This window comes from Vombatus ursinus, unplaced genomic scaffold, assembly GCF_900497805.2.
Source record: "Vombatus ursinus unplaced genomic scaffold, bare-nosed wombat genome assembly UNPS02014798.1, whole genome shotgun sequence".
Taxonomy (NCBI): domain Eukaryota; kingdom Metazoa; phylum Chordata; class Mammalia; order Diprotodontia; family Vombatidae; genus Vombatus; species Vombatus ursinus.
Genome location: NW_020954576.1, coordinates 48,221,371 through 48,247,347, shown reverse-complemented (window position 1 = coordinate 48,247,347; position 25,977 = coordinate 48,221,371). Strand labels below are relative to the sequence as shown.

Genomic DNA, 25,977 nt, shown 5'->3' with positions numbered 1-25,977 from the left:
AGCCCACCTGGAGGGGGCGAGCTGAGGCTGCAGTCTCCCATGGCTCCCAGTTCCCTGAGAGTCTCATTGGAAACCCTCCTTTTGTTCCCCTGCAGGATGTCAGCAAACGGCTGTCCTTACCCATGGACATCCGCCTGCCACCAGAGTTCTTACAGAAGCTTCAAATGGAGAGCCCAGAGCTGCCCAAACCCCTCAGCAGAATGTCCCGCCGGGCATCCCTAGTGAGTCCCTCCACAGAGGGTGAGGAGGGGCAGAACACCCCCACGAGACCCCAGAGAAGGTCCTGCTTTCAGCCTGCATTTGTCCCTGTGGGAGAAGGCAGGGACCTCTGACTCAGTCCCCACTTTCTAGACTGATAGCAAATTCCCTTTCAGGAGAAATCTGGCCTCTGGCTCCACCTGCTGGTCAAAGCAGGACACAGGCAGATGGTCATCAAAACAGCCTCTTGGGTTTGGAAAGGCTTTTAAAGATAATCATTGAGTCCCAGCTTGTGCTGATAAATGTGTAACAACAGGCTGTCAAGGAGGGGGGTTGGGCGGGGAGAGTGCATTATTAACATTTTCTCCATCACTTTCAAAGAATCAACAGAACCATTATAGAATTTGCCAATCTCAGATGTGTAAATGCTCACACTGACAATTTAATAATAAGCTCTAGCCCGTTCAAACTGACTCCAGCTATTTGAGTCCAACCTTCTCATTTCTCAGAGAAGAAAACTGAGGCCTAGGGACTTTAAGCAACTTGACCAAGATCACACATCTAGTTGATGATTGACTGAGGACTAGAAGCCACACAGCCTCCTGTAATACTGAGCTCATGCCCCTAACTGCATTCAGCCCTAAGTCTATTGGACAGCCCAACTTGAGGGGAAAGGGAGCAGGGCTGAAGGATTGGGGTGAGTGAGAGAGGCCCTCAGGGTTCCTTGGCATTCAGAAGCCCTAGCTGTGCAATGACTCCCCTGCAGGGGATGTGGAAAGTTGCCATACTAACTTTGGGTTCCTCTCCCATTATACTTCCAGGGCAAATGGGATAGCTCAGGGCATTTTGGGGGAGGTCCATAAACTAGCTGATAGAACATAAACCTGGGAGTCGGGTTTTCTGGAGGGTCCCTTCTGTGATTCAGAGTTAGAGTGGAAGGATGACCACGATGACGATGATTTAACAAACATACCAGAGTTTATAATCTCTTTGTTAAAATCTTTCCTTCCCCTCCTTAGCATCATTTGCTCCCACCATGCAATTATAATGATCATAATAATAGGGAGCATTTATATAACACTTTAATGTTTACAAAGCTCTTTATACATCCTCATAACAACCCTGGAAGGAGGTGCTATTATAATCCCCATTTTACAGATGAGGAAACTGAGGCTGAGAGAAAGTAAGTGACTTGCAGATCTTCCTGACTGCAAATCCAGTACTCTGTCCCACCATACTGCCTAGGGTGACTCATTCCCCCTCCTACTGTAGAGATGTTAGCGAGGGACTGGAGTTTGTGTGAGGTTAGTGGGGGCAAGTTAACTGGAGAAAGTTAAGGATAGCCAGTGGGTATGGCATACCTATAGGATGACATCTCTCTCTCTCTCTCTCTCTCTCTCCCTCTCTCTCTCTCTCTCCCTCTCTCCCTCTTCCCTCTTCAGTCAGATATCGGCTTTGGGAAACTGGAAACGTATGTGAAACTGGACAAATTAGGTGAGGTAAGAGACTGAGCCAGGCATTGAGAGAGGTTTGGTGGGGACCCTCCAAGAAAGGGACTTGATTAACGCTGCCCTTGTCATTAAGAAGAGCATCACTCATTAAGGGCTGAGCCTTTGCGAGTCTGGCAAGGCCTGTGATAGAATCTGAAATATATGAAGTCCACCTTCCAGGTTCAGATCTAAGTCTTTTTTTAAAAATTCATTTTAAAATTGGTATTAGTATTTTTCATTTTGATATTGCCTTCACTGACAATCTACATCCTTCTCCCAGGTAACCATCTCCTACAGCAGGGGTTATTATGTGTATAGTTTTCCTGTCTCTGCTTACTTCATTCTGCATTACTTCATATACGTTTTCCCATGCTTCTCTGTATTCAACATATTTATCATTTCTTACAGAACAATAATATTCCACTAGGTTCATGTACTATAATTTTTTTCCCCACTCCCCAATCATTGGGTATCAACTTCGTTTCCAGTTTTTTGCTATTACAAAAAGTACCACCGTAAATATTTTGGTATATAGAGGGTCTTTCTTTTTGTCTCTGCCTTCCTTGGGATATATGTCTAGCAAAAGAGATCTTGATTTAAAAAACAAAAAAACTTGCCCTATCTGACAATGCTTCACTTGGTGCCCATGGCTCAGCTGGGACCCAAACTCTTGTATCCTGTGGGTTTGTTTTCCATGATCCTGGAGGTAAAGCATGGAAAGAAGGGCTATGAATTCTAAGCCAGTGTTACAGCTGGCAGGAAGGGCAAGGACCTGAATGTGCCTTGGTTGTTTCCAGGGCACCTATGCCACCGTCTTCAAAGGGCGAAGCAAACTCACTGAGAACTTGGTGGCCCTGAAGGAGATCCGACTGGAGCATGAGGAGGGTGCTCCTTGCACCGCCATCCGGGAGGGTATAAGCATCCGGGGCTAGATGCCTCACTTCATCGCCAGGGCCCCTCCTGAGACCTCTCACCCCAGGGCATGCTGCTATGCCACCTTGTGACATGGGAGGGACACCTGTGGTGGTAGAGTAAGAGTTGGCATTATGCCCCCAAGAGAAGATGGGAGTGATGGGATGGCTGAGTCCTGAGACAGAGTAAGGATTCTCTAAGCCCAGGGAAGATCCCAGGGGAAAAAGAGTGGCACGGGGCCTGGAGGACCCAAATGTGCTCATCTCCCTACAGTGTCCCTGCTGAAAAACCTGAAACACGCCAACATTGTAACCCTGCATGACCTGATCCACACCGAACGATCCCTCACCCTTGTCTTTGAGTACCTGGTAAGACAGAACCCGGTCTTGTGGGAGGGAAGAAGAGGGAGGCGGAAGGAAGGGAGAAAAGGAGAAAGGAAGGGAGAAAAGGAGGAAAGAGGGAAGGAAGGATGGGAGGGAGGAAGGAAGGAAAGAAGGGAGAAGAGAAGAAAGAAAGGAAAACAGGAAGAGAATAAGGCAGGAAGGGAGGGAGAAAAGGAAGAAAGGAAGGGAGGGAAGAGGGAAGGAAGAAAACGGAGGGGAGAAGAAAGAAAGGAAAACAGGAAGAGTAGGCAGAAAGGGAGGGAGGAGGGAAAGAAGGAAAGAAAGAAAGAAGGAAGAAATGATCTTCCTTCGTAGACCCCCACCCCTGCCTCTTTCCTCTCGGATGACCTTGGCTGGGAGAGCCTTTAATCTTTAGCTCTGCAGGGTCCCACATCCTCCAGACCCAGATGAGATGGGTTTAGAGATGAGGCAGGGCCAGGACAAAGTATTCCAGCTCCCTCCCCAACCAGGCTCTGCCTAGCTAAGGCCTTCTACCCTGGAGCTTGGGGTGCCAGGGTCCTTCTGACTGTTGTGGAGTGGGTGCAAGCCAGGTGCTGTGTTCTAGGACAGCGACTTGAAGCACTACTTGGACCACTGCGGGAACCTCATGAGCATGCACAATGTCAAGGTGAGGACCCCCCTGAGCCCAGGCCCAAACCTCACCAAAGCAGGCCCCCAGGGAAAGCAGGAAGAAGACTGCAGCAGCAGCCTCCAGCCAGTACTTAACCTGACACACATAAGACTGACTTTTTAAAAATTTGATATATTTTGTTTCGATTTAGATGTCAAACCCAGCAAAGACCCAAACACTCCTTCCACGGAGTACATTCTCTGCAAACAGCTAAGCAATAGAGCAATTGCACCTGACTGAATTTGTCCCCTTCCACATTTGTACTTTCACGTCTATTAATAATCCCATTAATTTTCTTCTTTAACATTCATTGATGGCTTTTGTTTATCAGTCCTTTTCGGACGTGTCCAGTTACCCTAGTTCCATACCTAGTTACCCTTGTAACAAAGAAAGTCAGTTCAGCACAAGCACTGTCCTTCTGTTTTGCTTCACGGCATATGCAGCACTCTGTACCCATCGCCTCCCACCTCTTTACTGACAGGGAGGAGCTGCCTTTCTTCATCTCTTCTCCAAGACTGGCCACTACAGTTGCCTTTGGTTGCACTTCTGTTATTGCAGTCACTATGGATATGTTATTCTGGTTCCTTGGTCATCAGCTCCTTTAAGCCTTCCCTTAAAAGACGGACTTTTTTTTAAAAAAAATTTTTGGGGGGCAATTGGGGTTAAGTGACTTGCTCAGGATCACACAGCTATTAAGTGTCAATGTTTGGTCTGAGGTCAGATTTGAACTCAGGTCCTCCTGACTTCCAGGATGGTGCTATATGCACTGCACCAGACTTTTGAAAACAAACTAAGTATGCCAGAGCTTATAAATCCAAATAAGTGTTGTCTCCATCCCAGCCACCCGTTGGGGGAGCTCTACTCACATTCCAGCTCTGTTGTGGCTTCAGCTGTATGAGGAACAGCACTTAGAGCTGCTTACATGCCCTAGAAAAATAGTTACAGTTCAGTTGTTTCAGTTGTGTCTGACTCTTTGGGACCTGCTTGAGGTTTTCTCAGCAGAGACGCTGGAGTGATTTGCCATTTTTTTTCTCCAGCTCATTTTACAGATGAGGAAACTGAGGCAAGCAGAATTAAGTGACTTGCCCAGGGTCACACAGCTAGTATGTGTCTAAGGCCAGATTTGAACTCAGGAAGATGAGTCTTCCTGATTCCAGGTCCAGCACTCTGTGCACTATGGCACCACCTAGCTGCCCTACTAATAATAGTAACTAACATTTATCTGCAAACATTTAAGGTTCCCAGAGCCCTTAGCGTGCCTTCTTCTCCTCTAACCTTCACAACAACCCTAGACGTAGGTAATACGGGGGGTTAGTTTGCCACTTAACACATGAAAAAATGAGTCAGCAGAAGCCCAGGCTCACAGCTAATAGTTGTCAGAAAGAGGATTTAGAACCCTGGTGGTTTTCTGGTCCCCAAGCACTCTTCTCATTTGCCAGGCTCTCATGTGCACAAAACAAAACAGAACAGGAAAAAAAAGGTCCATTGCTTTGTAGTCATAGCTCATTTTGGACACAGACTTTGGACACCCAGTAAGATTACTTACCTTACTCACAATGCCTGGGTGTCTTAGGGAAGTTGGGTGGTGTGGTAGGTAGAATGCTGGGTCTGGAGTCAGGAATATCTGAGTTCATATTAGATACTAGCTGTGTGACCTTGGGTAAGTCATTTAACTTATGCCTCAGTTTCCTTAACTGTAAAATAGAATACTAATAGCACCTAACTCCCCGGTTATTGTGAGGATCAAATGAAATAATATTTATAAAGCATTTATCACAGTGCCTAGCATACAGTAGATGCTATATAGATGCTTATTATTATTCTTGTTATTATTATTACTGTCATCACCCAACCTGGAGCTGCATGATTTTTTACTTTTTCTTTTTCTTTAAAGAGAGAGAAAAAAAAACCCATCCTTCAGAATAGAAAGATATGCCACTACTGAATATATTCAAAAGAATATGCTGAGAAGTCCCAAGGAAAGTGATTGCTGCAAGAACCAGAACTTTGAAATAAATTTGCAACCTCCCAAGGGGGCTCCTGTGAAAGAGACGTCCTTTGCTTGGTAGATAGGTTTTTGTGTGTTTAGTTAGGGTTTTTGTTTTTTTTTTTTTAAAGCAGCCGGTCTCTTTCACTAGCATGCAACCTTGCCTTGTACATTTCCACCCACTCTCTCAGACACTGGTCTGCCCCCTCCTGGTCTCATCTGGAGAAGCAGCATGGGCTGTGCTTGCAGTCAGGAAGACCTGGGCTCTGCCTCAGATGCTTACTGCCTGTGTGACCCTGGGCAAGTCACACAACTCTTCTCGTTCTGTTTCCTCATCTAAAAATGAGGATAATGATGACCGTGATGCTTAATTTACGGGGTTGTTGTCAGGATCAAATAATAAGAATCATGACGGTTAGCAATTAAAGGGCACTTCAGGGCATGCAAAGCTTAGCGTGTCTCCTGGCACATAATAAGAACTTAACAGCTCATTGCTGGATGCCTCCCTGCCAAAGCCCTTTCTGTGTGCTATCTCATTCAGTCCTCACAAACCTCCTGGGAGCTAGGTGTTATTATTATCCCCATTTCACAGATTAGGAAACTGAGGCTGGTCAAGGTGAAGTGACTTGTCCAGAGGCACACAGCTAGTGCCTGAGGCAGGATTCAAACTCAGGTCTTCCTGACTCTAGACTCAACACTCAAATCTATCCACCATTCCCCTGAGCGGCTCAAATCAGATTATGTATAAATGGTGCTTTGCAAACCTTAAATCTCTATATAAATGTCAGCAAGGAGGAGGGGTGATATTGTGCTGGAAACTGTCCTTACCTCCATACATCCTGGCATCACAGCTGGGCTTCCAAAGACAGCCACTTTTCCTGACCTTGACCACTGCAGAAAGCACCCAGGGCCAGGCGGAGGGCGAATGAGAGGCCGGCTGGTTTCCCCCAGGGCTCATGGTTTTTTCCTTCTCTTCACGCACGTCCCTGGACACCGTATGACTCACGTTCCCCCAAGAGACTGCTGAGCTCGCCGGACTGGCCTTTTAGAATGCTGTCCTCCCACCCCTCCCCCCTCCCCAGGTCTTTATGTTCCAGCTGCTCCGGGGCCTCTCCTACTGCCACCGGCGGAAGATCCTTCACAGGGATCTGAAGCCCCAGAACTTGCTCATCAATGACAAGGGAGAGCTGAAGCTGGCCGACTTCGGTGAGGGCAGGAGCCAGCCAGGGTGAGGGGGCCGGGCCGGGCCAGGGGCACATCCAGTTCCATCTCCTCTCCCACGTAGCAGCATGGGGGTGGCTTACTCGGGCGCAGCAGAGGGTGTCTCCGTCAGACAGACAGTTTAGTTACCCCTCTGTCCGCAGGCCTGGCCCGGGCCAAGTCAGTGCCCACCAAGACCTACTCCAACGAAGTAGTGACCCTATGGTACCGGCCTCCTGATGTTCTGCTGGGCTCTACTGAGTATTCTACTCCCATCGATATGTGGTACGTGAGAGGAGGAAGGAGGAAGGGGCCTTCAGGGGTCTGGGGAGGGGGAGCCTCAATCTGTGCCGTTATTATCTCCATTTTAAAGATGAGGAAACTGAGGCAGACCGCAGTTAAGCGATGCCTAGGGCCACACAGCTAGTAAGTGTCTAAGGCTAGATTCAAACTCCTATCTTTCTGACTCTAAGTCCAGTGTTCTATCCATTGTTCCATTAACTTCCTCTGCTTTTTTTTTTTGTTGTTGTTGTTTTGTTTTGTTTTTTTAGGCAATTGGGGTTAAGTAACTCTCCCAGGGTCACACAGCTAGTAAGTGTGAAGTGTTTGGTCTGAGGCTGAATTTGAACTCGGGTCCTCCTGACTTCAGGGCTGGTGCTCTATCCACTGGGCCACCTAGCTGCCCCAACTTCCTCTGTTCTTAAAGAGCACTTTGGCATTTAGAAGATGTGACTTGCTCAGGGTTACACAGGCGGTATACGTCAGAACCCAGATCATAGAATCAACTGGAAGGGACAAACGAGGGCATCCATATTCCCTTTGTAACAGATGAAGAAACTGAGATTCAGAGAGGTTAAAAGATTTGCCCAGAGTTACACAGCTAGTAAGAAGCAGTCAGAATTTGAATTCAAGGCCTTCCTGGTTTTAAATCCAGCACTCTATCCACTAGGTCTTTCTGTCTCTCACCTAATAATCTTATGCATTCAATGAGTCTATCAGTAAGCATTTTAGAAGCATTAACTATATGCCGGGCCTCATGCTAAATGCTGGGGATACAAAGCAAAAACAAAAACAGTCCGTGCCCTCAAGGAGCTTACATTCTAACGGAGGAGCCAACCTGCATGTGAATAAGCACATACAAGATACTTTCAGAGTAGATGGCGGGGAAGGCACTAACAGCTGGTACCAGGGAAGGCTTACAGCATAAGATGGCATTTAATCTTAAGTCTTGAAGGAAACCAAGGCGTTTACAAGGTCTAGTGAGGAGGGAAAGCATTGCAGGCGTGGGAGACAATCAGGGAAAAGGCATCGGTGTGTGTGAGGAACAGCTAATATGGCTAAACCATAGAGTGCATGGAGGGGAGACAAAGGTAAGAAGATGGGAAAGGTAGGGAGGGGCCAGGTTATGAACAGCTTTACAAGCCAAACGGGGTTTTGTATTTGATCTTGGAGGTAATAGGGAGCTGCTGAAACTTATTTGGTAGGATGGTGAGGGGGTAGATAGAGAGAGGGTAGTGGAGTCAGACCTTAATTATTTTGGCAGCTGTATGGATGATATATTGGAGTGAGGAGAGACTTAAGGCAGGGACACTAATTAGGAAACACTGGAGGAGAAAGGTGAGGAGGTCCACACCTAGGAGTGATGACTGTGTGAGTGGAGAGAAAAGGACATATGTGGAAGTATGTTATGGAGACAGAAATGATAAGATTTGGCAACTAATTTCATATATGGAGTGAGTAAGAATGAGGATAACTCTGAGGTTGTGACTGGGTGACTGACTGGGAAGATGGTGGTGGCCTCAACGGAAATGGGAACATTAGAAAGAGGTATGGATTTGAGGAGAATGATGATGAGCTCCGTTTTTTTCATGTCAAGTTTGAAATTCTAGTGGATAGCTAGTTGGAAATATGCAATTTTGTTGCTCAATTATTTCAAGTGTGTCCAACTCTTTGTGACCCCATTTGGGTTTTTTTGGGCAAAGATACTGGAATGGTTTGCCATTTCTTTCTCCAGCTCATTTTACAGATGCAGAAACTGAGGCAAACAGAGGTTAAGTGACTTGCCTGAAGTCACCCAGCTAGTAATGGTCAGTTGATAATTCATGACTGAAGCTCAGGAGGGAAACTAGGGCTAAATATGTAAGTCTACAGGAGGAGTCATCTGCATAGAGGTCATAATCGAATCCATGGGAGCTGATGGGATCACCAAATGAAAAAGCAGAGAAAGAGAGAAGGGAAGAGGACTTGGGACAGAACCTTGAGGGATACCCAATAGTTAATGAGAATGACATGGATGAAGAGCCAGCAAAGTTAACTAACAGAGAGACTCAGACAAGCCAGAGGAGGAGAGAGACAGAGAGAGAGAGAGACGGAAAGAGAGAGAGAGAGAGAACAGTGTCATGAAACCCCAAAGAGGAGGAAAATCCAGGAAGAGTTGGTGGCCAACAGTGTTAGAGAGGTCAAGCAGGATGAGGATTGAGAAGAGGCCTTTAGATTTGGCAATTATGTATAACTTTCATCCAGAACAAGCTCATTTGAATGATGAGGACTGAACCCAGGTTACAGAGAGTCTAGAAGAGACTAGGAGAAGAGAAAGTGGATGTGCCTAAGGTAGATGACTTTTTCAAGGTGTTTAGATGAAAAAGAAAGGAGACATATAGGATGATATCTCTAGGGGATGGTAGGATCTTGGAAGGGTTTAGGATAGGCCCAAGGGTGGGTCAGTTGGTCATCAGCATGGAAGAAATCGAGTAGGTAACGAGGGATTAAAGATTAGAGAAAGAATGGGGCTGATAGTGGAGGCAGTTTGGTGGAAAAGATTGAAAGGGAAGAGACTGAAAGTGCATGAAGAAGAGTTGATCTTGGCCAAGGGAAGGGCCACCTCTTCATCAGAGACTGGAGTAAAGGAGGAGAAGGTGGGGGATGATGTCAGAGAGATGTGATATGAGGAGAAGGGGAGAAGGTGAAGCTCTGGGAGCCTCATGAAGCCTGGATTTTTTCATTGAAGTATGAGGTGAGAAGGTGGAGTTAAGAGGACCCATGAGAATCTTGAGGAGAGAATAGAAGGTTTAGAATAGCCACTGTGATGAGTTGGATGTAAAAAAAAAATGATGTTGATGGCTTATCCTCTTTACTATAGACCAGATTTAGGAATTAGGATTCAAGATTTAGAGCTGGAAGGGATTTAAAGTCTCTCTAGTCCATTGCCATCATTTTACAGATGGGTAAATTAGACAGAATCATTAAATGACTTGCCTAAAGTCACACAGGTAATAAACATCAGAAGCAGACTGTAAGCCCCCTGAGGGTAGGAACTGTGTTTGAACTAAACTCCGTATCTCGGGTCTCACTTCCATTTGGCCCTAAGCACTGAGCACAAGGGAAGAGGACTACGCAGAATTGGTGCTTAATAAAATGACTGTTGAAGGAATTCATCTCTTCGTCCTGACTGCCGCACATCCCCATCCCACAGGAATCACTTGGTTCAGTATGATTTATTGTAGAAAGGATGACCTCTGTATGGCTCCCCTACCCTCCCCAGGGAGAAAATTGGGCTCCATCAGGCCCACCTCCAGTGACTTGCCTCCCTAATTGTCCCCCACAGGGGTGTGGGCTGCATCCACTACGAGATGGCCACTGGAAGGCCCATCTTCCCTGGCTCCACTGTCAAGGAAGAATTGCACCTTATTTTCCGCCTGCTTGGTAAGTGCCCTGCCTACTATCTGCCTCTCACCACCAGAGGGCACCTCAGCCTAGGCCTTCCACGAAGGGCTCAGCTCCCCTCCAAGCACAGACAAGGATCGTCTTTGTGGGATCTCACCTGTCGGACCTGGGTCCCCTTCTCGGCATGATCTCTGTAGGATTGGGGGGCTCCATAGAGTTATCCATATTCTACCTCCTGACCCTCTAGTCCTCTCTACTTGGGCTGCCTTGGCCCTGCCCTCTCCTCTATGGCTCCTGATGCCCACATCTCTCTTTTCCCTGTCATGTCATCTCTTTAGGGACCCCCACAGAAGAGACCTGGCCAGGAGTGACATCCCTCCCCGAGTTCCGAAACTACAACTTTCCCCGGTACAAACCCCAGCCGCTCATCAACCATGCTCCCAGGTACCCATACAACTCAAGCCCTACCCTTCCTTCTGTGAGATGATACATTGACAGATAAATAGATAACGTATTTATTACGTGCTTCCTATGTGCCAAGGACTGTGATAAGCATTGGAGATGGAAATATAAGAAAGCAATACAGTCCTTGCCCTCAGAGAGTTCATATTCTAATGCAGGATGATAACACCAACCCTGAGGTAGGTAGAAACAGAGTCCAGTTAAACAATTGTGCTATAGCTGGAAATTAGACCCAAGTATCTTCATCCTCCCCCAGCATATGTAACCTTTGTCAACCAAGAAGGCTTCTGCCAGAGTACAGAACCAATTGGTCGATGAGTAAGAGCTGTAGAGAGGCAGATATATGCTCAACATAAGAAAGAACCTAATAATTGTCTAAATAGTTGTCTAAAAATTGAGGTGGTGAGCTCCCCATCATTGGAGGACTTCAAACTGGATAACCATATGTTGTAGAGGGGATTCATTCCTCAATTGGGGATGGAACTCAATGACTTCTGAAATCCCTTCCAACTGAGTCTATGATCATGGCACCTAGGTAGATATGGGTATAGTCTGAGCCTTAGGTCCTGTAACCCTCTCCACTGCCATGAAGCTATATGGTGGGTGGACAGGGCCTCTGCCAGCTCACTCTTCCCCGCCTCAACTTCTGGACATTGTCATGTTACAGGTTGGACACAGATGGCATTGACCTTCTTACCAGTCTCCTCCTGGTGAGTGGCCAGTGGCTTGGACTTTGGGGTCCAAGCGTAGCAGGCAAGCCAAACCTGAAACTTCAGAGAGCTTGATGGTGGTGCTCAGGCCTTAATCACTGCCTCCTTTGGGTCTCATCCTCCTCATTCCATGGAATATCCTCCCTGTCCTCTCAGACCACCAGGATTCCGTATATCTGTCTGCGACGGGGGGCAGTGTGGGGTAGTGGAAAGAGCTCTAAATTTGGAGTCAAGAGACCTGATCCATTACTTGCTACCATAGACAAGTCTCTTTTTCCCCTCCAGGCCTCGCCTTCCTTGTCTATAAGACAAGGGTATTGAACTAAATGATTTCTAAGGTCCTTTCATGCTTTGAATCCTGTGGTCCATGTCCTAGGGGTGGAATTCTCTCCCAGAAAATATTTGATCCCATCTGTCCCCTTTCTCTGAGCACATTGAGACCTTTCCATCTTTGTCACTACTGCCCCTTAATTGCCATCCTTCCCAACATTCCTGGTCCTCTTATAACTCTGACCCTTTGCTTTTCAGTATGAAGCCAAGAGCCGGATATCAGCAGAGGAAGCCCTGAGACACCCTTACTTTGGTGCCCTGGGGGAGCGTGTGCATCAACTCGCTGACAGTAAGTGGGTCTAGAGAAGTCAGCATGGCAGGACACTGGACTTTTAGTCAGGAAGACTCGGGTTCAAATCCTGTCTCAGATACTTGCCAGCTATGTGACCCTAAGCAAGTCATTTAACTGCTCTGTGCCTCAGTTTCCTAATCTGTTTTTTAAAAAAAGAGGGGTCAGACTCAGTGGTCTTCTGGCTCTAAATTCATGATCCTATAAGGGCCTAAAGGACTCTGTGTCAGGAGCCAGGATGTTATTATGGAAAAAACAATGGACTGGAAGCCAAAACTTTAGTTCATTCTGTCACTAGCTATGGGACCTCCAGCAAGTCACTTTCCTTTTCTGGGCCTCAGTTTCTCTAATTGTAAAATATAAGGAATGGACTTGTCTGACATACTTTCTCTTTAAAAAAAATTGTCTTATTTCTAATGATCAGTGAATCAACAAGTATTTATTAAATGCCTACTATGTGCCAGACATTGTCCTAAGCCCTGATATCGATGTGTTTTATTTTTTACATTGCATTCACTTCCAAACAAAATCCCTCCTTTCCTCCCCAGCAATCCATCCTTTGTAAAGAAAGATTTTTTAGGTGAGTATGAGCTGTAGCTCCCTATACATAGTAGGTGCTTAGTAACCACTTGTTGACGAGGGGCTAGAAGTAGAAACAGACTTAGGTGCCTGCTGGAAGCAGAGCTAGGGATGTGTAGTTAGCTAGGTGGTGCCATAATGCACGGAGCTCTGGTCTTGGAGTCAGGAGGACCTGAGTTCAAATCTTGCTTCACACACTTACTAGCTGTGTGACCCTGGGCAAGTCACTTAATCTGTGTTTGCTTCAGTTTCCTCATTGGAAAAATGGGAATAATAATGGTACCTACCTACCAGGTTTCAAATCAGATAATATTTGCCAATTACTCAGTGCAGTGCCTGGCATACAGTAGGTGCTATATAAATGCTAATTGTCTTCCCTCCCCTCTCTTCTTGTTCCTTCCATCCTTCTTCTGTCTCTTGTCACCCCACAGCTGCCTCCATCTTCTCTCTGAAGGAGATTCAGCTCCAGAAGGATCCGGGTTACCGGGGCCTATCCTTCCAGCAGTCAGGTAATGTACCTGATTCCTCCCCCAGATCTGCTCCTCACCTGGGGGGCAGTTGTGATCCATGATATGTTTCAGTCAATGCCTAGTCCTCTGAGAATACTCTGTCTGGAGGAAGAATGGACCCTATGTAGGCTCCCCATCCATCTAATGAGGAGTAGGGAGTAGGTTGGTTTCCCTCATCTCATTTCCCAACTCTTTCCACGTGCTCGTCCTTTCCTCAGTTTCTCTTTGTGCTAGCCCCGAAACGAGCTCTCCTCCCCCAAAAGAGTGAATCCCACCCTTTAGGGCTCCCGATCTGATACTGTCTAATAAGGATGCAGTGAGACACCTCTGTCAGTAGGCACTACAGCCCCTCTGGATTGCTGGGTTGGGAGACCACCTTTGGAGGAGATCACTTGATCTTGGGATCTTCTTGGTAGTTTGATCCCCTCAGCCCTCTAGAGAGGCCAGTGCCCTTGAGTAGTTCCTGGAGCATGTTATCTTCCCTTCTCCTCCTTCACTAACAAAGATCCAATTTGCTGTCAATACCCCTTATCCCAGGGTCTGGGTTCTCATTTTGAGAAGTAAGTTTTCATTTTCCTGAATCCAGGTTCCTTGCTGACTTCACTCTCTGTTTCTCTCCCCTATTCTGTCTTTCAGGCCGTGGGAAGAGCCGAAGGCAAAGCATCTTCTGAGCTAGACGTCCCCATCGCCACACCACAGGCCATGAAAGTGATGAGACACACCCAGCACAACTGTCGGGGGCTAGGGCTGGGGGCCTAGAGTTGCCTTGAGAGGACTGGGGGTCCCAGCGGCATGGGAGGGAAGTCCATTAGCCCTGTTGGCTGCTGGTGTGGCCCCTCCCCTTCCTTCCAGAAAACCTCTCCTGGGGGACTCTGAGTCCTGGCTCCACCCCCCAGCTCCTTCTCCCCAGCCCCTGGGGCTTGAGCACCATGGTTTGCAAGGCTATCTTAAAGGTGGGTAACCCAAGCTCCAGCCTGGCAGGCCAAGCTAGGAAATGAGGCAAGAAAGGATGTGCCAGGATTCTTCCATCTGCTCAGGCTGGGGGAAGATGGAATATCCCAGATGGAACACTGGCTGGCCCATATCCCCCACCTCTCCTGGGTTGGAGGCTGCTTTGCACAAAGCCTGTCTGACCAGGCAGATTTTGGCTGACGCCCCTGACACAGGCAGGGTAAACTGTATGCACACCCCTGCTGGCTCATTGGCACCTTCCTCGCCAGCCTCTGTGGGAAGCACGGAATAGCTTCCTTTAATCCCTGACAATTGTATTTCTTTTATCCCCCTACAGTTAAAGAAAGGGATGTTCTAACCTCCCCAGGACCCTAGAATCCTGGGCACTTGTCTCTGTGCCAAAGGTCCTTGTTTCCTAACCCCACCAGCTTCTCTCTCCAGCCTGGGGAGAACTGGTATCCCTAGCCATGATAGGAGGGTTTCAGTGCCTGGGCACCCCTAAGTCCCTTATCCTCCCTGCCCCATCGCCCCCACTGGGCTTTGTTAGCTCTGCCTCCAAGGTTGTTTGCTTCCCCCTTTCTAGTAGCCCTATTACCCTGACAGGGTATAGTGCCCAGTGGCCTCTACTGGATGGCACCTTCCTCTAATACCAAATATAGCAAGAGGCTTTCCTGGTGGTGCCTGTTTCTTCCTGCCCACTCCACCCCAGCCCCACTGAGTTTGAATGAAACTTCCTTAAACTGAAGGGTGGGAGAGAACTTATTGTTCCTAGGAAGTCTTCTCCTTCCACTGGCCCTGTCCCCTGTGGGCTATCTTTTACTTCCTTTCTCAACAGCCCTATCTATATTCAGCATCAGAATATGAGTATCTGATCCTACCTGCCCCCTACCCCCATCTGCTGACACAGGGCAGGGCAGGAAGAAACCAGGTTAATCCTGGTCTCTGTGTCCATTAGAGCCAGGGTCCCTTCTGGGCCATCACCCCTTGTTAGCTCATTCTATCCTGCAATATCTGGGCTTACTCCACCTGGCCACAGCACCAAGTCAACTCTGGGTACTGTGCTATCTTTAAGCCCCTGACCATCTTCAACATACAAGTCGCCCCAGGGGATGGTCATGGACAGGGAGCAGTCACAGGACCAGTCATGGGGCCAGTACAAAAGCCACAGGGGAAGAAAAAAGATTTTCCTGACCTCGGACTATTCTCTATGAAGGGATCCCGCCTATTCCTTCTAACACTTCCCTGCCACCAAGGCCAATTGTTTTCCCCCAAGAGCAACCTAAACTTGAAACACTTTTCTAGAAGGGGTAAATAGATCTTGTACCAGGGATGCACTATCCTCCTCTCCTCACTCCATTTCCCCAGTCCAAGTCTTTCATTCTCTGCACCTCTAATTCCAGGGACATACTTTATATCATCCCACCTCTGTGCCACCTGAGGTATTGAGAACCACCCGCCCTATCCCTGAATTCCCGTCACACACCCCCTGCTCCACCAAAGGACCAACCCCTTTGAGCCATGTTTCTCCTGCTTTGCTTCTCCCCAGACAGAGGACCTGGGAACTACCCCTTCCCCCCTCCTTCCCTGAACCGTACTGTGAACGTCCTGTCTCCTGTCCTGTGATTCAGTGCAAAGACAGATAATCTATTTAACACATATTGTACAAAAAGAAGCCAATGATCCCTTGAAGACAAGGTGATTTTTTTTTTTAGCAGGTTGATTCCAAAGAAAGGGGAAAGGTATGTGAGTGTGCGAAGAGCACGGGTGGGTGTCAGGGTCTATGCAGGCATTGTTATCTTTTTTATTTTAATGAAGAAAGAGTTTGATTTTTGTATATCCCAAGGCCTCTTCTACAAAGAGGGTTCCCTGACAGCTTGACCTTGTATTGTGAATACAACCAAGCAAAGGGCCAGAAATAAATCATCAAGTCTGAAGTGGGTATAATGGCTTGGGAAACTGGAAAGCAAGAAGCAGCAGGTTCTGGTCACTGTTCATTGTATGAAGACCATTAATTCAGTAGCAATGATGAGAAAGGATTGGGTTAGGATAAGCCCTGGACCTACAGTGAACTTACAGTCTAATAGGGGAGGGGAGACAGCACAAATAGCTTATGATATTAGGGGGGATGGGTCATAGAAGACCTAAGAGGTCATTTAAGCCAACTGCTTCGTTTTACAGCTGAGGAAAATGGGACGCAGGAGAGGTTAAATGACTTATCCAAGGTCATACAGGTCATAAGTGTCAGACCTGGGATTTGAACCTGGGTCCTCAAGACACCAGAACCCAATGCTCCTTACATTATACCATGATGCCTCTCTTTCCCCCAACTATCTGGTATTCACTTCTCTGTTTCCATATAGTCTATGAACAAATGTTTATTAAGTTTCTACTATGTACAGGGCTGTCTACTAGGTATTGGGGATAGAAAAACAAAAATTAAACAGTCCCTGCCTTCAAGGAGCATACATTCTACTCAGGAAAAAAGAACATAGATAAATACAGGGGAATGTGAGATGAGAGAGCATGAATAACTGAAGAGATGTGACACTCCCACTGAACTTTGAAGGATCAGAGCTGGAAGGCACCTTAGAGTAGCCCAACCCCTTCATCTTATAGATTGGGAAATTTTGACCTAAAGAGTAACTTGCCTGAGGTCATGAAGATATTAAATAACAGAACTGGAATTTGAACTGAAAGTCCCTGGCTCCAAACCCAGTGCTCTTAACACTGCCCTAATGCTCTCTCATTGGTAGATGAGAATTCTGAGAGGAGGAGTTGGGGGAGGAGGGAGGAAGTGTGATTAAGCAAAAGCCCAGAGGTGGTAAATGGAATGTTGAATTTGGGAAATGAGTCAAGTTTGGCTGGAACATCACCTGAGAAGGAAGTGGGGGTGATGTGAAACGAAGCTAGAAAGGGAAGTTAAAGGCAGATTATGGAGCCTCATAAGCCAAGCAAAAAACATTGTAGCTTATATAAAGGGTGACAGCCACTGAATGTTTTTAAGCCAAGGAGGAAAGTCATTGTGGCAGATGTATGTTGTATAGATAGAAGAAGGAAGAGCCTGGAAGCAGAGAAGGTATTTCATAGTCACAGACGCTCAGAGGCCATCCAGTCCAACCCTTACCTGACCAAATATCCCCTCTGCAAGGGGTCTTCCAGCTTTGGCTTGACCTTTAGTGAAGGGGAAATACCCCACTTCCTGAGGCAGCCCATTCCATCTTTGGATGATTCTATAATTATTCACAAGTAGGTTTGGATTTTTTTTTCCCCTTTGCAAAAAATCTAAATTTGCCTCTTTGTGGTTTCCACCCATTGTTACTAATTATTCCCTCTGGGGCTAAGCAGAACAATATTAATCTCCCAGGTTTTTTGGCTTATTCAAATATTTGGAAATAGTTATGAAGTTCTTCCTGGTTCTTCTCAATTAGAAATGTCCCCAATCAAAAGAATTATAATGAAACAAGAGATAGAGAGGTTCACGGAAGATAAAAGGGACAATTTTGATTACATAAAATTTAAAAAATAATTGCGTAAACAAAATCAATGCAGCTAAATTAAAAGAGAAGCAGGAAATTGGGTGGAAAATCTTTGCAGCAAGTTTCTCTGATAAAGGTCTCATTTCTAAGATATATATATGTATACAGATATATATCTAGATATATAGATATATATATAGATATATCTATATATATATAACTGAGTCAAATTTATAAGAATAAGAGCCATTCCCCAATTGATAAATGGTTTTCAGAGGAAGAAATCAGCTATTGATGTTCACATGGAAAATAAATGCTCAAAATCACTAATTACAGAAATGCAAATTAAAACAATTCTGAGGTACCACTTCACACCTAGTAGATTGGCTGTTGTTAAAAAAGGAAAATGGCAAATGCTTTCCTGTGATCTTCAAGTGGTGTGAACTTGAGGCCCTTCCCAGTCTTCATTGCTCTCCTCTGTATACACTCCAAGACTCTGGACTCTTTCCTATAACATGAAAACCAGAACTGAACACAATATAGATATGGTTATGAACAAGGAAGTGTTCATAACCTACTTTATACCAAATGGTATAAATGGGGTTTGAGGAATAGTATATACCATAAATCAACCATTAAGTCAATAAGCACTTATTAAGCACCTCCTATGTCCCAAGCATTCTGGGGATACAAAGAAAATGGGGGGGAGTATCTGTCCTCAATAGTCTATACTATTGTCTCCCTAGTCCTGGAAACTACATCTCAATGCAGACCAACACTGCATTCTTTCTTCACTTCATAGCTTTCTTCACTGCCATTACATACCACTGAGTCACACTGAGTTTGCAATCCATTTAAAAAAAAATCTTTTTCAGCTGAATTGTGATGTCTAGCCATGCCTCTACAATATAGTATTTGAGAAACTTTTTAACTTAAATGCAAGGTTTTAAAATCTCTGTTTGTTAGATTTAACCTAATGTCATTGTCTTTTTTTTGCTTTTTTTGGCTAGGCAATGGGGTTAAGTGACTTGCCCAGGGTCACACAGCTAGTAAATGTCAAGTGTCTGAGGCCAGATTTGAACTCAGGTCCTCCTGACTACAAGGCTGGAGCTCTATCCACTGCACCACCTAGCTGCCCCCATGTCATATCATTTTGAATTGTGATCCTGTTATTGAGTATTGGCTATCTTTTCCAGTTTTGTGTCAATTGGAAATCTGAAAGGACTGCCATCTATGCCCTTATCTAAGTTATTGATAAAAATATTAAACAACACAGGACCAACCAAAGATCCCAGAGTCAAATCATTCAACTATTAAGTCAATAAGCACTTATTAAGCACCTACTGTGTCCCAAGCATTCTGGGGATACAAAGGGGGGGGAGTATCTGTCCTCAAATAGCTCACAGTCTAATGAAGAGCTTAAGAAAGCCTAGAAAGAAGATACTATCAAAGAGAAGACTAGATACTCAACAGTGTCAAAGGCTGCAGAGAGGTCAAGAAGGATGGGAATCGGGAAAAGGCCATTAGATTTGGCAGTTAAGAAGTCATTGGTACCTAGAGACAGCAGTTTCACTTGAGTGATGAGGTTGGAAGCCAGACTGCAGAGAGTTGAAGAGTGAGAGGAAAGGAAGTGAATAGATTGTGGACACCCTTCACAAGGAGTTTAGACACAGAAGAGAAGAGACGGAGGATGATAGCAAGGATGGATGAGTGGATCGAGTGAGGGGTTTTTGAGGATGAGGGAGACATGGGACTATTTGTAGGCATCAGGGAAGCAGCCAGTAGACAAGGAAGACTGAAGATAAGTGGGAGAGTGAGGATAATAAAGGAGGCAATCTGCTGGAGAAGACAGTCTTTTCTGCAAGGATGAAATAGTCCAGAGGAGCGGTAGTGAAGATCCAACCTAGAGTGAGCCATGTAAGTAGGGTGAAGGGAACATAGTTGAGAAATGTGAAAGTAGAAATCAACAGGACTTGGCAGTGAAAGGGTATAGTCACAGGTGACTTTGATTTGGGTTACAATCTCAGTGACTAAGAGGATCATGGTGCCCTCAACAGCAATGGAAGAGGGGTGAGATACAAGCTCCTTGAGGATGAAGACTTTTTTTCCCTTTCATATCACCAGTGCCTTGAATATAGTAGGTGCTTAATAAATGCTTGTTGATTTGAAAAAATTAAGAGATAAGTGCATTGAATTAAGAGACAAGGAGAGATCCAAGCAAAGTACTAGAAGATACTTGAGAAGAGAAAGAAATCACTTTCACATAGGGGAGGGGAAACAAGGAAACTTTAAGAAAGTAGCATCTCAGTTGAATCTCAAAGAAAGGGAGAGACTGTTCCTTTTTTTAAGGGGGCTGGAGAATGGGAAGTTGGGAAGGAGTGTGATCCATTCCATAAATGGAGGACACTGTGAGTAAATGCACAGATGGGAGTAGTAGTAGTGGTGGTGGTGATGGGAGTAGACGTAGTAGTAGAAGAACTAATGGTGATAGTAGTGGTAGTAGCAGTAGTGGTAGTGATGGTATTAATAGTAATAGAAAAACTAGTAGTGGTGGTGGTGGTGATGATGATATGATGGTGATAACTAGCATTTTATATGGTGCTTTAACATTTGCAAAGTACTTTCCACCATTATTCTATCCTCAAACCCGATGAGATGAAGAAGAATTGTCTACAACAGGACAACAGAACATACTTAGTGATTCAGCAACACTGGCCTTCATGCTGTTCCTCACACATAAAACTTCAACTCCCCACCTTTTCACTGTCTGTTTCCCCCATATCTGGAGTGCTCTCCCTCATCGCTTCCTAGCTTCCTTGCAGACTCAGGTTCAATCCCAACTTTTTAGGAGTGCTTTCCTCATCCTCCCCCACTGCTAGTCACTTCTATTACTTTTTACTCATACTTTTTTTGTGTGTGATGTCTCCTCCATTAACACATGATTTCCTTCAGGCCCTTATTTGTGTCTTGAACACTCAGCACGGGTCCCTGACAAATAGGAAGTGCTTAATAAATGTTTGTTGACTGACTGTTTGAAGAAGAGAAGACTTTGATGAGCCATCTTCAAGTATCTGAAGGGCTATCTTACAAAAGATGGATTAGCCTGATTATGCTTGGTCCCAGAGGGAAAAACTAGCTGACCAGGAGGGGAAGTGACAGAAAATCAGATTTAGGCTCATTGAATCAAAAGCAAATAAACAGACAGATAGACAAATAAATGGAAGAATGAATGGATAAATAGAAAGAGATAAATTAATGAATGGATAGATACAGTCAAATGAATGAATGGATAGATAGACAAATAAACAAAAGAATGGATAGATATAGATAGACAAATAGATGAATGGATGGATAGATAGACAGACAGATGGACCCACAACCTTAATAACAATTAAAGCCAATCAAAAGTTGAACAGGCTGTCTTGGTGGTAGTGGGTTCCCCTGACTAGAGGTCTTCAAGCAAGAGACCAAATAGCTACTTATTGATAATGATGTGGAGGGGATTCTTGGTCAGGTATGGAATGGAACATCAGTGTTGTGCTGGAGTCAACTCAAAGTGGTTGGCAAAAGCCAATTGTTACATTTTCAATGTGAGCATTTACACCTCAGAAATCAGCAAACAATACAAATCGGCTCAATTTATTGTTTTGTCATTTGTCTAGACTTTAAAAAGTGATGGAGAAAATGTAGATTCAACTTAGAAGTGAGTTATAGGTGCGTTTTCCCTCAAAGAGCTGGTTATAAAACATTTACCCCTGGACCAGATGATCTCTGAGGTTGATGCTGTCCCTGAGATTCTGTGAATCTCTGGTTATCAAGTACCTACTATCAAGTATTGGGCAATCAGGCACTATTTCATTCAAAGATGAAACAAGATTATCTTTGACCTCATAGGGTTTCCAATCTAATGGGATTTGTGGAGATGAGACAAATACACAAGGAATTCTAATACAAATTATAATGTGATTAGTGGAAGGGTAGCTGGGTGGCACAATGGATAGAACACAGGGCCTGGGGCCATGAAGACTTATCTTCCTGAGTTCAAATCTGGCCTCAGACACTTACTAGTTGGGTGATCCTGGGCAAGTCACTTCATCCTGTTTGCCTCAGTTTCCTCATCTGTAAAATGAGCCGGACAAGAAAATGGCAAACCGCTCCAGTACCTTTGTCAAGAAAACCCCAAATGGGGTCATGAAGAATCATACAATAAATACAGATGTCCAATCAATGATAAGAGAGATTCGAGAAGGGAGTAGTTACTCATAACTTGGTGGGTGAGGAGTTAAGAGGAATTATAGCAGACTTGGCAGGAGGTTGAACATACAAAGTGTGGGAGGGGGCGCTGTTCTGTGAGAAGGTAGCAGTTAGGGCAGGAATAAGCTCACACACACACACACACACACACACACACACACACACACACACACTCTCACACCTCCCATCCTGGTTAGGACCCAGGACCTAGGACTGTCTGTTCTCCTGCCTTTCTTCCCCTTCCAGTAAAAACCAGATGGGTTTCCAGCTATTCCTGACCCCACCAGCCAAGGCAGCTGGCAACCCAGCAGGAATGACACCTCCTCACTACCAGGGTGGCTACGTTTCTCTCCTCACTTGGGCAAAGATGCCACGGGTGGATGGAGTGCCAGGCTCTGCTTCCACAACCTGCTACTTTTCCTCCTCTGCTCCCACCAACCACAGCGTTCCTTGCACTTGGTTACGTCGCTCTCCCAGCCCCCTGCTTCTGGCTCTGATGCTCTTCTTTTCCCCCGAAGTCCTTTCCAAGGATGAGGAAGGCTGGCTGTGCGGAGATGGAAGGGCGCAAGCCAGACCCTCCCTCTCTCTATAGGCTGGTTACATCCAGCTAAGAGGTCATGCCTCCTGGGGTCCCTTCCTTCATTTGCAGAATAAGGTAAAGATATTAGGCTTCTGCTATATCAATTTATGAAGAATAGAGCTAAGAAAGCCCTTTTGACCAGCTTGTCATTTTACAGAGGAGGAACCTGAAAAGTGAAGTCTCTTTCCTAGGGACACATAGCCAGCAGGTGACAGTGCTGGGATTCACATCCATACTTTTGGACTCTGATTCCAATGCTGTCTAATCTATTCTTCAAGATGTCACTGGAGGAAAGTTTCACAACATCTCTCGGTCATCCACTCCAATCAGTCCACAAGCATTTATTAAGCACCTACTGTGTGTCCGATACAAAGACAAAAGAGAAATAGTATCTCCCCTTAAGGAGCTTACAGTCTATCTGAGGGAGACAACAGTTGTGTAGGAATGGGGTTAAGGACTCAACCTGTGATTTCATTGGTAAAGGGAACTCCCAGGGGAGGAACTCCTACCAGTGCAAGTTGGTACCTTCTCGGTAACTTGCAGTCTTAAAGAGTCGCCTAGAGCACTGGGGCAGGTAGATGGCTCAGTGGATAGAGTGCTGAGTCAGGAAGACCTGAGTTCAAATGCAGCCCCATACACTTCCTAGCTGTGTGACCCTGGGCAAGTCACTTAACTTCTGTTTGCCTTAATCCACTGGAGAAGACAACGTCAAACCGCTCCAGGAACTCCATTATGTTTGCCAAGAAAACCCCACGGATGGTATGGCCCACAGGGTCACAAAGAGACTGAAAAACAACAACAAAAAGAACAAGTTAAATAACTTGCCCAGGGTAACACAGCTATTCTGTGTCAGAAGCAGGACTTTGTACCCATTCGGTAGCTAGGTCTCCATCCCTTATGCTGGACTGCCTTTCTAATATGTACAGATACCTAATTACATGTACACACTTAGACACACATACATAACAAGGGAATTTGAGGGGGAGCACTTCCCTTGGTTTATTGAAAAGGATCATAAGGCCTTAGGATATTAGATCTGGAAGAAATATTAGAAATCATCTAGTCTGATCCCCTCATTTTTACAGAAGAACTTTATCTCTCTGAGCTTGTTTCCTCCTTACTACAATGAGGATAATAATCCTAAGAATGGAGATGTAGAGCTGGAAAACTAAGCCAATCTCCAAAAACATACAGATGAGGAAACTGAGGTTCCAAGATATTAAATGACTTGTCTAAGGTCACATAGACAGTAAGCATCAGAGGCAGCATTTGAACCCAGGTCTTCTGACTCCTTGTGCTACTGACCTGACAAAAGCCATTGTAAACCTTGAAGCCCCTTAGAAATATGGAATGGCATCCTTTCTTTCCATGGTTCACCTCACTGTTGGGATCTTTTTTTTATATATATATATCTAGCATCAACCCTTCCTGCTGCACATCCTGCTAGCTTCCTAGTAAATGCAAATAAGGCTCTGTTTCTGGCTCACAGTAGATGCTTAATAAACATTTATTGGAAGGTAATTCAAATGATGTGGTGGCACAGACATACAGGAACTGGATTCAAAATGTCCTGAAAGATATGGCAGAAATAACCTCAAACAAGGAGACGGATTCTCGCTAAAGGTGTTCGCCATTGTTGTGAAGGTCTAACACACAGTCAAAGTTAATCACAGATTCTTTATAGATGGTGAGGTTCTCCAGATGCTGTTGTTTCATTCAAACCCTAGAACATGACAGAGCCTTCTAAAGGAGCTCCATAATTTCTCAAAGGAATCAGGAAACCTGGGTTCAAATCCTGCCTCTGTCATTTATTATCTTTGTGACTTTGGACAAGTCACTTAACTTCACTGGCCTCAGTTTCCTCATCTGTAAAATGAAGCAGTTAAACTAAACGCCTTCTAAGATCCCTCCAAGCTCTAATTCTATAGTCCTGTGTTCCCAGCTTCTCCATGAAACAAACACTCATCTTTTTAACAATATTCCTCCAATAACATTGTATGACTATGAATGATGAAACACCACAGTCAAAGAAGAACTGAAATTGAGGAGGACCCAAGAGTTAGTCCTGTCCAGCCAAACAACAGCAGTGTAGGACAGTGTAAAGAGCACTGGCTCTGGAGTCAGAGGACCTGGGTTCAAATCCTGCCTCTGGTGCGGAGAGTAGGACTTCTGGGTTTTTGGTGTGTGCCCTCAGAGTGTCTCTTTCATGCAGTGCTCTGCATACAGTGCCCCAGCAGTATTCATCTCAGACTCTGGCTTATTTGTCATTTTCCTTGGAGCTAGATATATTTAAAGCAGTAGTTGAGTGTGTGCAGGTAGGAGGAGGGGAGAACAGAGTAACTCCAGCAAGCTCAGTGAGTCAATGCTGGACTGGAATATTGCAGCCAAAAAACTAAATCTGATCTTAGCTTGCATTGAAAGTTTCTACAACAACAAAAAATATTCTGTGTTCAGAAAACCAAAAGGGAATAGAAAGGAGTATGCCTTGACCATGTATTCGGGCATAAAAGCCACACAACCAAATGCAAAAAAGCAGAAATGTTAGATGTATCTTTTTCAGACCATAATGCAATAAAAATTACATTTAATAAAGGGCCATGGAAGCATATATTAAAAGTTAATTGTAAACTAAATAATCTAATCTTAAAGAATGAGTAGGTCAAAGAACACATCATAGTAACAGCCAATTATTTCATTAAAGACTATGACAACAATGGGACAAATTCCAAACTCCATGGAATGCAGCCATAGCAGTACTTAGGGGAAAATCTACATCTCTTAATGCATACATCAATAAAAGAGAGAAAGAGCAGATTAATGAATTGGGCATGCAATATAAAAAAAAAAAACTAGGAAAAAGAACTAATTAAAAATCCCCAATTAAATACCAACTTGGAAATCCTGAAAACCAAAGGAGAGATTAATAAAATTGAAACCAAGAAAACCATTAAACTAAGACATAAAAGTAGGGGCTGGTTTTATGGGAGGGAAAACAATAAAATAGATAAACCATTGGTTAATTAGATTTTAAAAAAGAAAGAAGAAAACTAAATACTCGTATCAAAAATGAAAAGAATGAATATACCACCAGTGAAGATGAAATTAAAGCAATTATTAAGGGTTATTTTGCCAAATTATATGCCAGTAATAATCTAAGTAAATAATCTAAATGAAATGGATATTTATAAAAATATAATATTTACAAAAATATAAATTGCCCAGATAACAGAAGGGGAAATAGAATACTTAAATAGCCCTATCCTAGAAAAAGAAATTGAAAAAGTTCTGCTTACTCTGCTCTGGTCAGACCACATCTTGAATATTGGCTTCTGGTTCAGCTATGTGGCATAGTATAGAATACTGGACTTGGGGC

At 44.8% G+C, this 25,977-nt stretch overlaps 1 protein-coding gene across 5 annotated transcripts in view; it reads left to right on the top strand.

The window, feature by feature from the left end:
• Positions 1-16,228, top strand: part of CDK18 (cyclin dependent kinase 18) — a 46,767-nt gene extending 30,539 nt beyond the window's left edge. For all 5 annotated transcript variants that reach the window (XM_027871286.1, XM_027871285.1, XM_027871282.1 and 2 more), the window contains 13 exons: positions 96-221; positions 1,641-1,697; positions 2,486-2,600; positions 2,874-2,968; positions 3,549-3,611; positions 6,684-6,807; positions 6,966-7,086; positions 10,406-10,503; positions 10,803-10,908; positions 11,594-11,636; positions 12,165-12,255; positions 13,266-13,343; positions 13,980-16,228. In XM_027871286.1, the coding sequence (XP_027727087.1) occupies positions 96-221; positions 1,641-1,697; positions 2,486-2,600; positions 2,874-2,968; positions 3,549-3,611; positions 6,684-6,807; positions 6,966-7,086; positions 10,406-10,503; positions 10,803-10,908; positions 11,594-11,636; positions 12,165-12,255; positions 13,266-13,343; positions 13,980-14,014 (1,152 nt within the window). In that variant the 3' untranslated portion in view covers positions 14,015-16,228. The remainder of the gene's footprint in view (positions 1-95; positions 222-1,640; positions 1,698-2,485; positions 2,601-2,873; positions 2,969-3,548; positions 3,612-6,683; positions 6,808-6,965; positions 7,087-10,405; positions 10,504-10,802; positions 10,909-11,593; positions 11,637-12,164; positions 12,256-13,265; positions 13,344-13,979) is intronic.
• Positions 16,229-25,977: the final 9,749 nt, after the last annotated feature.